This window comes from Photinus pyralis, unplaced genomic scaffold (genome assembly GCF_008802855.1).
Source record: "Photinus pyralis isolate 1611_PpyrPB1 unplaced genomic scaffold, Ppyr1.3 Ppyr1.4_LG4, whole genome shotgun sequence".
NCBI lineage: Eukaryota > Metazoa > Arthropoda > Insecta > Coleoptera > Lampyridae > Photinus > Photinus pyralis.
Genome location: NW_022170511.1, coordinates 11641152 through 11656780, shown reverse-complemented (window position 1 = coordinate 11656780; position 15629 = coordinate 11641152). Strand labels below are relative to the sequence as shown.

The following is a 15629-nucleotide window of genomic DNA, read 5'->3' as shown; positions in this document are numbered from 1 at the left end:
TATTGTTTGATTTATTTATTCTCGAAATTTCTGATTTTTATTAAAATTATGTATAATTAAACAGCCGATAACAAATATTTTGTGGGGCGATGCGTGTAATCCACGCAGGCGGCCGACTTAAAGCCTAAAGGGCGGCGACAACGTAAGGAAGATTTTTCAATTCCTATTTTATTTTTATACATACAAAAATATGTATACTGTGCAAATTTTCGATTCCAGTAAAAGAAAACTGCCGCCGGTGCCGGCGAACCCGTCTAAAGTATTAAAGTAGACACTGTAAACTGTATGAACAAATATATTGTTCTTATATGCAGTAAAAATGTTTTTTTTTTTAATATTCTGATGTGCACACCACTAGTGAAAAGCTCCAGAAGGCGAGCTGAATTTGTAATATAAATATATTGTTCTTATATGCAGTAAAAATGTTTTTCTTTTTAATATTCTGATGTGCACACCACTCCCCACCCAGTCACAAAAATCACTCCATGACCCCCCCCAAAATCGAAGTCTGGATCCGCCTCTGATGTGTTCGAATGCGAGCTGACTGAATTAGGTACGAGCGGTGCAAAAAAGATCTACTGTGCGTTGATTATCTTACTTGGGGAGCATTCCTTGTAAAATTTCAGCAGCAGCCTTATAGATATGTTTATGAAACAATTTTGCTGCAATTTGAACATAGCTCTGTTCTGTATCTGCACATTGCAAAATGGAGGGGGGGGGGCTTAACACTTGAAAGGTGACTATTTCGAGAATGGTAGTTACGGCCAAACGTTTTTCTTAGTGATGCCAGAGCTTAAAATGCGAATATCCCGAAAAGGAGTGCCAGAAGCTGCTGCTATCGCCATATTTCGGTATCATCTTGATAATCTCCATACATAGAATATCGTTCAATATTTACGGAACATAAAATGGGAAGAGGATTGTAACAGAAGCGCTCCAGACATGACGTCGCCTTTGGCGCTCTGGAATTTTCTACGCGCGCGATAGTTGGATTTGTATAGGAATATTCGAGACTTATCCGGTAATTACGCGAGTGTTCTGGACATACATTGCTTGCGTGTATAAATGGTTGCGAACCGAACATCGCAGTCAGTTTACTACCGAACGAGATCGAGTACGGATGAAACATAGAGTGCGGAAATATAAACTGCGAAGTGTGTGATATAAATAGTCGATATAAATTGTACAGTTTTTATAGTGTTTTAGTTTTGTTTAATAAATATTGATATAAATCGAACCCGAATTTATAAATCACGTTACAGTATGTTTCTACAATTGGACGTAGCGTGTCCATTCACCTTTTAGTGCATTTCAACTTTGAAGGCTAATACCTTTTGTTACGACCACTATAGAAAATGTAAAACAAGTGTAATAATTCCACTATTCCATGGGTTTGAAACCTTTCTACTTCGTAATTTTTTTAGTGATTTTCGAATATAAGTACCTACGCTGCATTGCGTATGTAAAGTATTATAAAGCAAAGGAGGCAAGATATTATGCATTTTTCCAATTAGCAAGAACAAAAACCCACAAAATGGGCTCTCTTTGTCGTCAATACGGAAAAAGGTTTGCGGTTTTCGGCGTGTGTTGCGTTCCACTTTTCCTAGAGAACTATTGAGTTTCCTATTTTCGTTTAATGAAGCCATGTCGATAAAACACGAGGGAACACAATACTTGTTATGAACTACGCCAAATATTCAATTACTAAAGCGGAACAGAAGCTGATTGTACATTTTATTTCGTATCATACCTAAATGATCTTGTAATATAATTTTCTGGTTTACATTTAATAAGATTATGTGCGTCAAATCCGTGTTAAACACCGCTTACGCAAGGGGTAGTCGGTTGTAGTATATTGCCCTAATACATCGCCACTTAACCTGCGGGTAATTGAAAATTATTGCAAGGAAACTTTCTCCGGTCCATTTTTAAATAAATTGTTGAACGTATCGTTGGAAAGGAAAGAGTTTTAATTAAGATGTTACCAAACAATGTTCGAGTGGAATTAAGCAAAGTTTTATTTTGATTAATTACGAGTTCGGCGACAGGGAGAATATACAAAAAAAGGAAATCTTTTGAGGTGCTTGGTAAAATTATCCTTCTCTAAGTGCTCCGTAATGAACTTACCCCCAGCGACGTTCTTAGGCTATTGATCATTTAATATAATTATGAATGGTAACGCTGTTACATTTTGACTCGTTTTTATGCCTTCGCGTGAGGGAGGCACTCGAACAAAGCTGTCTTCCGGAGTCGCTCAAAATTCATAGTTCTTCCCTACATTCAATTTGGACCGTTTACCACAAACGCGTCTAACTTATGATGAGTGCTTAAACGCGACGCGTATCTGTAACGGTGCCGTTCTTCAACGAACGGACGGCGGCGTCGAGACCAGTTAACCGCCGAAAGCGTTGGAGGCAGCATAGAATTACGCTTTTCCTCGCTTACGGAAACGTGTCGATGATTACCGTTTCGATCAAATTTTGACAACCACTTACAGGTGAGTTTAATTAAAATTCGCTCGTAACGGAAACACATAATTTTATGCTTAAGCTGTACACGCATTTGATTGGCCGCTTTTTTGCATTTTTACGACTATTGCATTGAAATAACGGAAATAATTTGCCATAAAAATTTACGAAGATTACAAAATCAATGCGTAAATTACTTGGGGGGCTTTTATATTTTAGAAGCGATTCATAATATACAGTTTTTCAGGCAATATAGTGGTACATTACGAGCAGGAAATGTGTAAATTTAATTCCATAATGGATTTAGGAAAATTAATTTCGTTTTCGTATAATTAATAGCGCTTTACAAGTATGTGTGTACATAAATCGGGTTACTAATTCATGTTTGGGAATAGTTCGCCAAATTTTAGTGTTGTTTGTTGATGATAAATTATTATGCTGTCCTTCGGTGATCCCTCGTTTAAAAAGCTTGTCTAAGTCGAATTGCGTTCGGTAGGTACGGTATAGCATAAAGGATAACAGAAAATAAATTATTTTCTATTTCCATCAAACGTAAATGAGCCGACAAATTGACGGTGTATATTGCAGAAGGGAAAAATTTATTTAGTTCTCAGCAGACGGTATGTCCATCTTTGTTTATGTCTTTTAGGGATTGATTTTGTTGTTGGTTAAAGAAGTTCCTAAATGAACAAGTCGAACATTGGTACAATTACGGAGTTTAAGTAATTCAACCTAATCGACGCAATTAAAATACGCGCAAATTAAATTCGAGACACCTCATTATAAAGCGGTCACTGCAATTAGCACAAAAAAATATCCACGTTTTTTTACACGTCGCAATGTTATGAATAGTTAAAAATAATTGGATTGATTTTGTGCTCGATTTTGTGTTTAACTTAAACCGATCCCATCCACACTACATTATAATGCGGTTGAAAAAATGTAATTATAACAATTAAGTTTTAATGTAGGCTTGTCTGTTTACATTTTCCACGGTTTGCACTGGAAATGTGAAATTGGACATGCGGTAACTAATTATAGAATGCAGTTATAAACAGCCCACAAAGAAAGAATAATTTACAATGAAAAAAATCCAGAAGGGTTGTAAGTGATTCAATCCAGTACCAAAGGGGGAAAATTTTTGTCTAGCGTTTTGTTATCGTTAAAATTTATGTAAAATGGCCAAATAATCTTTTGATAGACGTCTTATAAATAGAAAATTAATTCCAAAGAGATTTTCCAATTTTTTTTGTAGGTACTAGGTACTAAAATATCAGGTGAAGCTGTTAAATTCATCTTTCTAGGTTGTTAAGAAAAAGTGTTGTGGTACAAAATGCTTTATAGCCTAAAAAATCTGTAGGCACACAGGGCATTCCTTAACATTGTGTGTATATCGACATGGTTTTTTTAAATAGAATACCCTATGTATTTTTGGATTTTGGATTTTATTTTTTTTAAATGTTAGGTATTATTTTTAGCGTTTGCGTTTTGTGCGTCCCCTTCTGCAGTTTTGAACTACTTTTAGAGGAAGTATCCTAGAGCCCCGGAATTTTTTGTAATAAGTAGCCTATACCTTGAATGGGTTCCAAAGGGGCATCAAATTGCGTTGTCAGTTGCATACATTTGAACTTTTTCGTCGCAAAGGATATCTTTTTCTTCACAGTAGTTAGTTGCAAATTTGTCTCAATACGCCATTGCTTTTTGCTTGACTTATTGTCGGCCTGAATAAGGGCTCTTGGTAATGGATATCATCTTACTTCTTTGGAGTGTTTCTCTGTATTTCTGATGTATTGTGGCTGCTCCACGGAAAACGCTTAGCGGATTTATATTTGCAAGTAATTGGTGTGAGGTATGCACGGATTATGATTCAGAATTATTCTTAATACGTATTTTCTTCGCAATGTTCTCTCATACTTTCCTCATAGTTTTCGTTTTCTCTTCTGGATTAAGTACTTTTCCTTTGTTATTTACCTGGATATTACGTATTACCTACGCAGAACCTGAATAATATCGCATTTTTACAGGGACCCGTCATCTTGGTGAGATTGAGAATAGCGACGTCACGTAAGACATTACCAACTTCGAAAATTTGCACCTGGAGATGTTGGAAAACATTAGCTGTAAAACTCGCTTTGATATTTCTAATTCTACATACATAATTTTCTCGTCTTTACTTTCTGTTCACTACGAAGATGCATTTTCTGTTAGTTTGATTACGATTAGTCACACCGAAGAATTTATTCGTATTAGTTTATTTACATTATAAATTAATTAGATTTTCTTATAGTTATATTAAATTTAGTTATACCGATTTGTACAGACGATCCGTTGTTGGTCAAAATTTTGCGTTTGTTTAGTTAACTTAAATTAAATTATTGATTCTTATTGAGTATTAATTTCCGTTTTAATATACGATTTACCCTAGTGTTAGACGTTAGACATTGTACCGCAATATTTAAGTGCCGCGCTATTCGCCCTCCTGTTTGTTTGTGTTGTTATCTGTTGAAGATAAGGCAGAAAAGTGCGCTTCTGAGCTCAATAGGCCGTTATAACCAGAGTTCAAAGCTAATTTTTTATTTTCGACGTTTCTACATTTGTATTTTAGTAATTTAGCAATGTTTTCTGCGAAAGCCTGTTTTGACATAATTCTCATACTACGAGTTAATCCCTTTTTTCTAAAAAAAAATTGGCATCAATTTCAAGGTTGACATTTCATATCTAGATGATTTTGAGATCATTTATTAAATCACCCTCGATTGTGACAACAAATTATTGTATAGCAATAAGAGGAGTCGCATTACCTTCATTTATTAATTTTAGCGCCATTCTCTAGATAGCGAAGATTTCATTAATAGTGCACAGGATGTGGATGCATAGGTATCAAAGCATTTCGTAAAAGAATCGCGTTAAAAATATCGTCCTGGAGTATGGGACTGGCAGGGAATATTTACGACCATACTTGTTAAAATGTTTGAGTTTTGATTGAACTTCTGGATAGCCCTTCGAGAGTCGTGAAAGTTTCTCTGGCAAGGTTTTGACTGGCGTCGATCATAAGGAAACTATGAACGATATTTCCTGATAGTACTCAGAAACACAAAAACACTTTCTTGTGGAGAATTGGTGTTTTGGCTAGCGTTCTAGACAGCCTCAATACACTTTCCATAATGGAATTCTGTGCTAAACATTTGTAAATGCTCTTTAGATCTCATAAGCCAGTGGAAATCTACAAAAATACAAGTGCATCCTATTTATCATACTACCCATCTAAGGTAAAACAAGTACAAATTGTGCACAACCCTTATGTAGGTAAAGCGCATTTTTTTAAACACTCCTACGAAAGTTCTTCTATAAATAAGAAAGTTGGCACTGCACATCCTACACAAAACCAAATTTGGAAGATGGCACTACGTTTGCTTTTATTCCAAGTGGCTATGTATCAAATTTCATTTGAATGCCTCCATAAATAAGAAAGTTGGCCCTGCGCTTGCGCAAAACCAAATTTTGAAACTGGTGTTAAATTTTCTTTTATTCCAAGTGGCTATGTATCAAATTTAAATGCCCAATGGTTATATTTCTTCCAAACGTCCCAATCGCTCTTTGTAGGTACCTTTCTTTGACAATTCATTCTTAAGATATAAGGAATTATAACCGATCACGACAAGGGATCGAGGAGGAAGACTATGGACAGTATAAATTAATTCCTTTCGTTGAGACCTTTCATTAGAGTACCATGAAGGATAAAAGTAGTTCCACCCCCCTTTCCCCTCCATCCCGTACTTTGATAAGAGGACAGAAAGAAGGGCAATAGTTTGTAGAAAACCGTTCCTTTCGTTGAGACTTTTACTTAGAATACAATGAGAGATAAAATTAATTTTTAACCCCCCCACCCCCCTCAGGCCCCGTCGCTCACTGATCTCGAAAAAGAGTCGCACGGGAAAGTCATCGTTTGTACAAACCAATTTATTTCGATGAAATTTTCATTAGGAAAGGTAGAACATGTATTTACTCCCCCCCCCCCCCCCATTTTCTAAAGTTTAACTTGGCAGGCACCACTAAAGCCATGCCTATGCAAAATCTGAGACCAATTGGTTGTCGTATGTAAAAGTTATGCACGTTTTACTTTCAAAAACAGCATCTCAATTCTCAGGAAATAATTTGTGGGGGGCCCCCCTTTTAGACAGAAAATTTGATGGCCGTCTGGCACACCTTCAACGTATAGGCTACCTACTGCAAAAAATTCCAGGACTCTAGGACCACTCCCCTAGAAGTAGTTCAAAACGGACGGACGGACGGACAAAATGCAAACAATAGCACATTTTTTTTAATTCTTAAAAAATCCACTAAAAAAAGGTAAAGCAGCCTGTTATATAATGTTTACGTAAAATCCAGTGGCGCAGTAAAAAAAATTTTTGGAACACCATTTCTGAGATTTGACCTAATGTTGGTATTCTTTTAACGCAACACCCCGTATATCTTAACATCAATTTTTTGCATTACTTTTCCTGATTACATTGATGTATCACAACATACACAATATTCTTTTAATTTTATCTATGCACCAAAAATAGAAACCTAATTTTTATGGTTTTTAAATAGTAGGCCATGGATTCATGGAGATTTTGTTTTGTTCGTGGTATCCATGGTAAGGCATGCGATACCAATCAATAAAAATGACCCGTTATCTTGAAATTTATTCAAATCTGCATACCATTTTCTAATTTTCCATAAAAAGTGTCTGAATAGTGTTTTCGTTAGAAATGTCTCGTACGCTTCGTACGTTACAAGTTCGAAAGACTTTGTCTATTTCAAGTGCTGAAGGAATATGTTTCTGGTTAAAATTTACATTAGAATCCCAGATAGTACCTTTTTGCTTTTTGCTGTGCCTATATAAATACTTGTTATGTATTATGTGGTAAATAAGTACTGTCGTATTGGTATATCTAAAACTTAATTTGCGTAAATTTATGACACGAAAAGTTGGGAAAGTTGTGTTCAGATAAAGCGTTAAAAATTTAAATGTCCCATCATAATGAAAATCCATACGTTACCTGAATTATATCTTTAAATCAATAAATATTGACTTTTTATTGGCCCAATTACAGAGTGACCCGCATAATGCTTTTTAGAGGTGCCCCTGCAGAAAGCCTTGAGTTGTTCTATACTACTCCTGCATTTACCTTACGAATTAGGAAAACTGCAGGATAACCTGTCTGTTTTTATCGTAGGGTGTGTTGTTCATCTGCTGCATATAGGTATCAAACAAAAGCTTATAATATCAGGAGGTGAACATTCCTCATTCGACCTTTTAGGCGCTATAGCAACTCGGGCGGTGAAGAAAAAAAAGAGTGGAAATTCTATTACTACAGATCGGGTCTCTTTTATTCGGAAAGCATTTATTGTAGAATCAAAAATCGTCCAATTTAACTCATTTGTTTTTATTGAAACATCATAGTAAGAAATCAGTTACTCGGAATGGCAAGTACTCATTTGGAACTGGTTTCACAACTAAGAATTTTGATCATTCCGTCTCACATAATACATTGTAGCGAATAATCCCGAAATTCCGATAGACGTCGAATTGCATTTCAGATAGCTCCAACTTCAAATTTCAAATAGTTCGCGCTGTTATAAATTGTGCATATGTGAATGACAAATAATATGTTACTGTTATAAATCAATTCGTTTCAAGACTGTTGTGAATTTATTGCGATTTTTCAAGGAACTATTCTAATGATTTATCAGGAACTATTGATGGTCGTTTTAGAAATCTTTTCCTTTCTAAGATTTATCAAGCACTATAGAACTTGATGTGGACCTCCAAAGCTATAATTACAATTGGCAAATTTTATAAATAAGAGCACATAGGCTGGGCATCGTATACCTTACAAAACCTTTTAAAAGTATTGAATTTCGACGCTTTTGAGTTGAAACAAAAAGTAAATTTCCTGTTTGCCTGCATAAAAATTGATTAAAACGGAGCGGAAATTAGAAATAAAGCTCTCAAATTAATAGAACTGTTTACTTGAACTTCCCGCGGCGTATTATTTTTCACTGTTTCACATCCATTCTTCTTTGCATATTCGTATATGTAGCTGTAAATCACTTTAAAACCGATAGACGGCATAGAGCCAAAAATACGTTTCAAGTCAGATACATTACTCTGGTGTATTGCTTTCGTTTGAAAATTTGAAGTTTTTGGTCACGGCAAAAGTTTATCGTGTACTTCTTTTTTAGATGGCAACGTTCAAATGCCTTGAATTGGTTCTGATCATCGGAAATCTAATCGCAACAACTAATAGCTTAAGGTGCGATAGAATTCCCGACGGAGTTACTGGATCGCCCAGTTTGCCGGAAGATTTTTTTTATATAGAAATAAGTGGAAATCCAACGGAATACACACCTGGGGAGACGTACACGAGTAAGTTTTTTTTTAATAATAGAAATTTTTGACGCTTACATCGATCTGAACATTATAAATCATTCACGTACCGTAGATAGCATGCGAGCATTTTCAGAAATACACTTTTTACATAGAAGTAGTACGAAATGTGCAGTAGAAATCCATATAGATCTGGCGATAATTCTCATCCTTAACTTTATATCACGTTTTTCATCTGAACTGAATGTGAATTCAATATGGGTTGAACTCCATTCTTCCTACTTCAAACGGAAATAACAGGCTTGCAAAATATATCACGTGTTTGAGAAAAATTGGTTTTGACTTGAAAAGGCTATTAATTCAATTATGTAATCGCGGAGCTTAAACTTGGCTTCACTTGAACTGAAAGTGAATTATATCGGTAAAAGCCTCCACCTATTTATAATTCACTGTTTTAATAAAACGGTTTTTTGAAGAACTTCTGAAGTGCACTACATTTAAACGTCAATAAGTTGAAAAGGGAACAGTCAAGATAGCGTTTTGTGGGAGAAATTTAATTAGACATAAGATCGATGGGCTCTACAAAAGACTGGAGTTCTAATCAAACTTATACTAAAAGTACAAAAGATTTATTTTTAAGTACCTCTGTTTAAAATACCTTTACGCATTTAATTAAACGCTTCCTTATTTTGTATTGCAAATATTTTTCGATAATTAGGGGCTTAAAAGACTGAAACAAAATTCATTACACTACAAATACCCAACTTTCTCGTCTTTATAAGGCTTTAGTACGATCCAAATATTTGGTTACAGAGCTTCTACGATTAACGATCTTTTACGGCTTTCATTTTGGCACTTTACCATAATATACGCTACGTACATTTTTATATTACTCGCTTCCGGTCCGTTGCAAGTACTTTATATGAGTAAAATTGCCCCAAATCTAAATGCATCGGACGCATAGTCCTACTAAATTTACACCGACCACCGTCACTTACATTTTTTACGTGATACACAAAAGGTGTTTGTGACGAAGACACATCTTCAGTAGGGTGAGACTTAAAATTGTTGGGTATGGTCCAGTAAATCTAGGAAAACGGATGTTTCGGCGGTAAGACGTTTCGGCGGACGAAGCGTTTCGGCAAACGGAGGAACTTTTCGGCGGACCGCGCACGTACTTATCGGCGGAGGGACGTTTCGGCGGATTGTACAGATTGTAAAAACCTAGGTAAAAACTGTTTACGCACCATATCGGGATTTCAATGCCAATTTCTTTATATCGAAATGTCTTCCCCCTAATTAATTTAGAGCAAAGTTTTAAATAGGTTTCTTGTACTTTGGAAAATTATACGTCTGCTAATGCACTTATTTATTATTTTTCAATTCGGAAAACCGGAATAATCAAATACATTAGAATTTAGCATTTGCGTAAAAGTCGAATTTTGGTTTAATAATTTCACAGCACGAGTACAGTGGCCCACCCGTACTGACTCGGACCCGAAAAAAATGATTAACGTTTCCATGAACAGATTGCGAATTGCGCCGTGAATACGGTCCACGGATCTTTTCACTTTTTCCCCATTTCTCCAAATACTCAATTAGGAACATTCACTTTATTTTGGTAATATACAGGCTGTTTCAAATGAAGTCGGCACTATTGCTAACTTTCTTAGTAGTAGAGTTGGAAAGACGGTTTATTTATTTCAACTGAATCTAAAATCTGTAACCAAAATAACAAAACAACATCCCATTTTTCATTTAAAAAAATGTGACTTGCTTTTATATAAAACATCCGGTATATTATTACAGTATATGACAGCTTATTAAGACATCTACAAAATTTCTTAGTGCACTATAGCAAAAATACCAAAATTATTCAATTATTTTCATTTTAATCTAGTTATACATGAAAATGATAAAAGTACATAATAGTACATATTAAAAAAATAACTGGAAACAAGGCTTATTATATCTTGTACCTTACCTTATAGCAAATGAGGATAATTGAAAAATCTTGGCCTATGGCGCATTTTTGCTTATTTTTATTTGTAAAAAGGTAGCTTTTCCCACAATCTCCAAAAATTGATTCACAACTTTGCTGTAAAACAATTAGAGGAGCAAATATTTCAATATAAAGATATTACCTATGGTACGTAAACCAATTTTACACCCTGTATAGTATATATTTACATGCTGATTTAGAGCAAAGGCAATTGCGAATGAATGAGTACTAGCGTCAAACGCAAAATAGATGTGTGGGTGCACCATCCTGTTGAAACCAACAGTTTCCAACTTTTGTTTTTTTTTGTGTGTGCCATATATGGTTCTATTCGTAATACAAAATGCTACTCAATACAGTATGTACTGTTTTACGGACCGCATATAAAGAAATACCTAAAGTTGATGATGATTTCTCCGATACGAAACGTTGCAACATCTCTTAACGCGGTCTTATAGAGCTCAAAAACTGGCAATGAGAAAGTGTTTTTATTTTTTGTATCTTTTCAAATAATATTAAAAAAATAAACAAAACGAAATCGGTAAATTTCGGTTTTTTTGACATCTAATAGGTATTTTCCGGTTTCTTTTAAAGCATGATAATAACTCTTTAATTGCGCATCTTTTGTCTAATTTGCCCATCGTCATATCTTCTATGGTTTCGGAGATTCCCAATGATATCCATAGAACCCGTTTTTTTGTAAACGATATTCTTTTACAAAACAGATTAATAGAAAGAAATGAGGTAGTGTCACAAAACAAAATACCTACAAAAAAAATTGACACTTAATTAGTTTCGTTAAAACCACGGTGTAAAATAAGAGAGGTGAGCTCCTATCTTTAGTACCTACAAGCGTAAAGTGGATCCAGGTTATAGTGGATACAATGTCTGAGAGACGTACGAGGAGCACCTTTTCAGAAGTGTCTCTTTCCAGGGGTTTACATATTTTTCATGTTTTGGAAAAGACCTAAAACGTTCTGGGAGTGCCGTAAAAGGCTCTCTAACACATTTTAACTGCATTTCATAGTGTATTGCAGAGCATTCGAGGTCTTTTAAGAACCTTCAAAACCTTTTCCAAAGCGTTATAGCACTACTTTTCGTATGAACTTATAGCCTTATACGAGTATGTATAGCCTTTATATAACCATGTAGCTCTATTACAGGGCATTCTGTGCTCTTTAGGTCGTTTCTAAAACCTCTTGGTAACCTACAGATAGTTTTCTATACTCAGCAGTGCATCTCAGGTCCTTTTCAAATCTGTACAAGTCTTTTTTAGGGTCTTTTCAGAACTGCTTAATATGCTTACCTAGCACTGGGAAGGTGGAAGTTTTAGAAAGGTCCCAATGGGCATTCAAGATTCGTTTTCTTGTACTGTTTAGGTTTCTACTAGAGCAATGTAGGCACTTTTAAACGCTTTTGTTGGTCATGTTAGAGCTTTATATGCTCTTTCAGCGTTTTGGCGGTTTCTAGTCTCTTTCGCAGTGCACCTATATGTAACCGACTTCTAGGATGTTCGAGGGCTTTCCAGGCGCCCTTCCGGCGTTTCAGACCGTACTTTGATCTTTCCAAGGATCATTTTCAAACTAAGGTCTTTCAGGAAAATTCTGAAAAAAGGGAAATTTCAAACGGTACCTAACATGCTATGGAGAGTGGTACCAAGTGGTACCTAATTTGAATTGCTTTGAATGAATTCGCTACCAAATAAGCTTTATTCGACGATTCTACACATGTCCTTCCATTTTTTTTTATTTATACCTTTATTTTCGAATGGGCGGGGTTTGAGCCAAACCTGCTCTACCAATCCAGCCCACTATACATTTACAAATATCCATGCCCAAAACCGGATTCGAACCAGAGGCCAGTAATGTAGATTTTAATGTCAATCGCGGGATTTAAATTGTCGAGCTCCGCCGCCAATTTGGAGAGGGGATAAAAATGTTCGTGGTCTAGATTTCTAGAAGCTGAAGTTTTGCCATTCTCTATTGACCCTATTTTGAATTTGAGAATTATTTGAGATAAGTATCTTCTTTACTTCTTTACTCACATTCGAACTAACTTTTTCTGATTACAGAAAGACCGTTTTAAAAACATTCCACAAACTTTCTACTTCACTTGAATATAACTTAAATCTTTTATTAAGATTGCACACTTTGCTTCGAAACCGACGAACTGCGTGTTAAACAAAACGAATAGTACCTACAGCCTGGCCATCCCCATTACCACTAAACAACATTTAATTCTGTTTTTCTTAACCCGTATCTTCAACCTATCGCCGCTTCATATATTCTTTCCGTCTTGGCATCAGTCTCATCAGAAGAGGGATGTAAACGAAAGAGAGGTTTGGTTTTCGAATTTACGCCGAGTTAAAAATTCGTCCACTTTCCTAGAAGATAGTAGTAATAATTATTAACTAGCCTCGTTTTTCCGTTGTCTCCAGTGTTTAAGGAAACACCATCAAATAAACTCCTTCCTCGAGAATTTTCCAATCAACCGCCAATCAACGACGGAACGCGCCAAACGTCCCCAATTCCCCAATATCAAACGCGCAATTCTTCCAAACACCTTATCGCTTAACAGCGTGCGTTAATTAATTTTCGCCTTAAGACTCCTTACCGTAAACGACCACCAAAAGCCATAAAATTTAAACAAGAATTACGCATTTACAAATAATTCTAAAAGGGAAAACCAACACTGAAATTCAAATTCAAATAAAACGAACCAATTCTGTGCTTATTCCGTAAATAATCCTCGGGATTTAATTAATAAATTGAAATAATTCTCATGCACAGGACGTCCCATCATTATTTTTGGCGTTTAGATCGAAATAAAGTCTGCATAATGTATTCATTGTAACATCCCCAATTAATAACGAATTGGGACAATAACGCAGGTATTGTGAAATGAACCGACGTGTTTGTATTTGAAATTGATCTCCCGTTTTAAATTTATAACTGATTGTTTGAATAAAGGATTTCCTTTGATACCGAGGGGCGACGGTTCGCATTTCCTTAACGAAAAAAATTCATCTCCATGCGTTTCCATAGGGATTGCAATTTAGGAACTCTTAAGAACAATTTATCTCGCATGAATGTTTGAACACCGGCAGCAATTTCGAGTAAGATATGTTACGTTATCGTCGAATTTACTTCTCAATGTCTTTTGTTTCTGCATTGTCTGGTTAGTTAATTGTTACCTAAGTCTCCAGCGTGAAAGTTGGGAAATGACAGAATTTTAATTGTCATTTTAGAGTTCGGCTTATCTTAGCGGAAAAATATAAACTTTTTACAAGGTTCTTCATTGTAATACCTAGCAACAGCAGGAATTTTTAATTACTTTCGACGTTATGGGTTTTGTCGCAGTTTTTTGCTCTGGATTTTATAGTTGCTAATGCTCTTTAGCGGAATAAGTCTTAATCGTACCTTTTTTAATTCGTGTATTGATTTTGTCATCAGGAGTAATGCGGAAAATACCACAACAAACTACACCCGAAAGATTATTGAACGTTCGTCATATATATGTTGAAAGAAGTAATGACCCTTTATCACACAACTTTGGATAGTCCTTACAAAGATAATCTTTGGTCATTATTATAGGTAGAATGATTCTATATGAAGGAAAAAAATTACACTTTCACCAAGATGGGGCTCCGCTACACGGTGATACATTTCCTATCGCTCGGAATGAACGTTATAGACTTATAGTGTCATACATAGTTTTTCCTCGTATTAGAAACGATCCAAGAAATGGACAGATTAATGTCATCCCATAAGTCAATAATAGTAATTTATTATACATGAAAATAAAGAGATGTTCTAGTTTCCTTTTATCGTTGTGTATAACAGAAAATTTTCTACAGCAGAAGCCATAGAAATCATTTTAAAATTTCTGAAAATTCATTAGATATTTAATTTAGACGTTCAAAATAACAAGATTAGGTTTCGTCGTGTCCATGGAAACAATATTGTATTCTTTTCTAAACTTCATTTTATTTCGTGCTCCGCGTTCCATTTATAAAAATGGCATAAACGGTCAACTAGCTCAGGGTTGAAACAACTAAATTAGAGCTTGAGATCTTCCACAGTGGTAGTTCGTTCTGGGCATATCATCGTCTTAACTTCGTTCCATTTACCAATGGGGTTGACCGCCACTTAATTTCTATCTTAAGTGTAAGAGCCTCGTTCTACTCGTCATCTGCTTCTATACCAAATACGGTACTTAATTGACCAGCCGCTTCATAAAGAAGTGGCGGTCTTCAACTAAGTGCGTGTTTCAAACGCGATCATAACTTAACCGAGATGGCAAAGATACTGAAGTTTACAAATTACTGGAATGTGATAGCATGTAAGTCAGAAGGGGCAAAATAATTATGAATTCATACACTAAAGAGTTACGGAAGTTGTCCCATATGAGGTTCGTCATGGCCCGTTGACTCATTTCACAGCAACATGGCGATGGCCGCTCGTTATCTGCAAGCGGAACGATATGTCAAAGGTGTTGCCACTCGCAGGGCTGAATCCACGGTTACCCAGACTCATATGTGCATATGTCCGTTGTCCAGAGGCTCTGTTAGTGTGCACTATTACAATAGGGTAGACGGCAAATTTTTTAAAACCCGTTATAACTGTTCGTATACCTCTACTATAACTTTAAAAAATGATATTTCAGCAAAATAAATCATATTATTGTAAATTTACGCAATTTAAATTGTAGATTTTTATTGTAACGCCAAAACGCTGTTTTGTGTCATGGCGGTGTCTGTGACGTCACAGTCCTGACAATTATA

At 35.6% G+C, this 15629-nt stretch overlaps 1 protein-coding gene across 2 annotated transcripts in view; it reads left to right on the top strand.

The window, feature by feature from the left end:
* The first annotated feature begins 2221 nt into the window (after window positions 1-2221).
* LOC116168311 (spondin-1) overlaps window positions 2222-15629 on the top strand; it is a 43948-nt gene continuing 30540 nt past the window's right edge. Inside the window, exons 1-2 of one of the 2 annotated variants that reach the window (XM_031484067.1) lie at window positions 2222-2497; window positions 8703-8886. In XM_031484067.1, the coding sequence (XP_031339927.1) occupies window positions 8703-8886 (184 nt within the window). In that variant the 5' untranslated portion in view covers window positions 2222-2497. The remainder of the gene's footprint in view (window positions 2498-8702; window positions 8887-15629) is intronic. The other variant, XM_031484069.1, reaches the window with a different exon arrangement.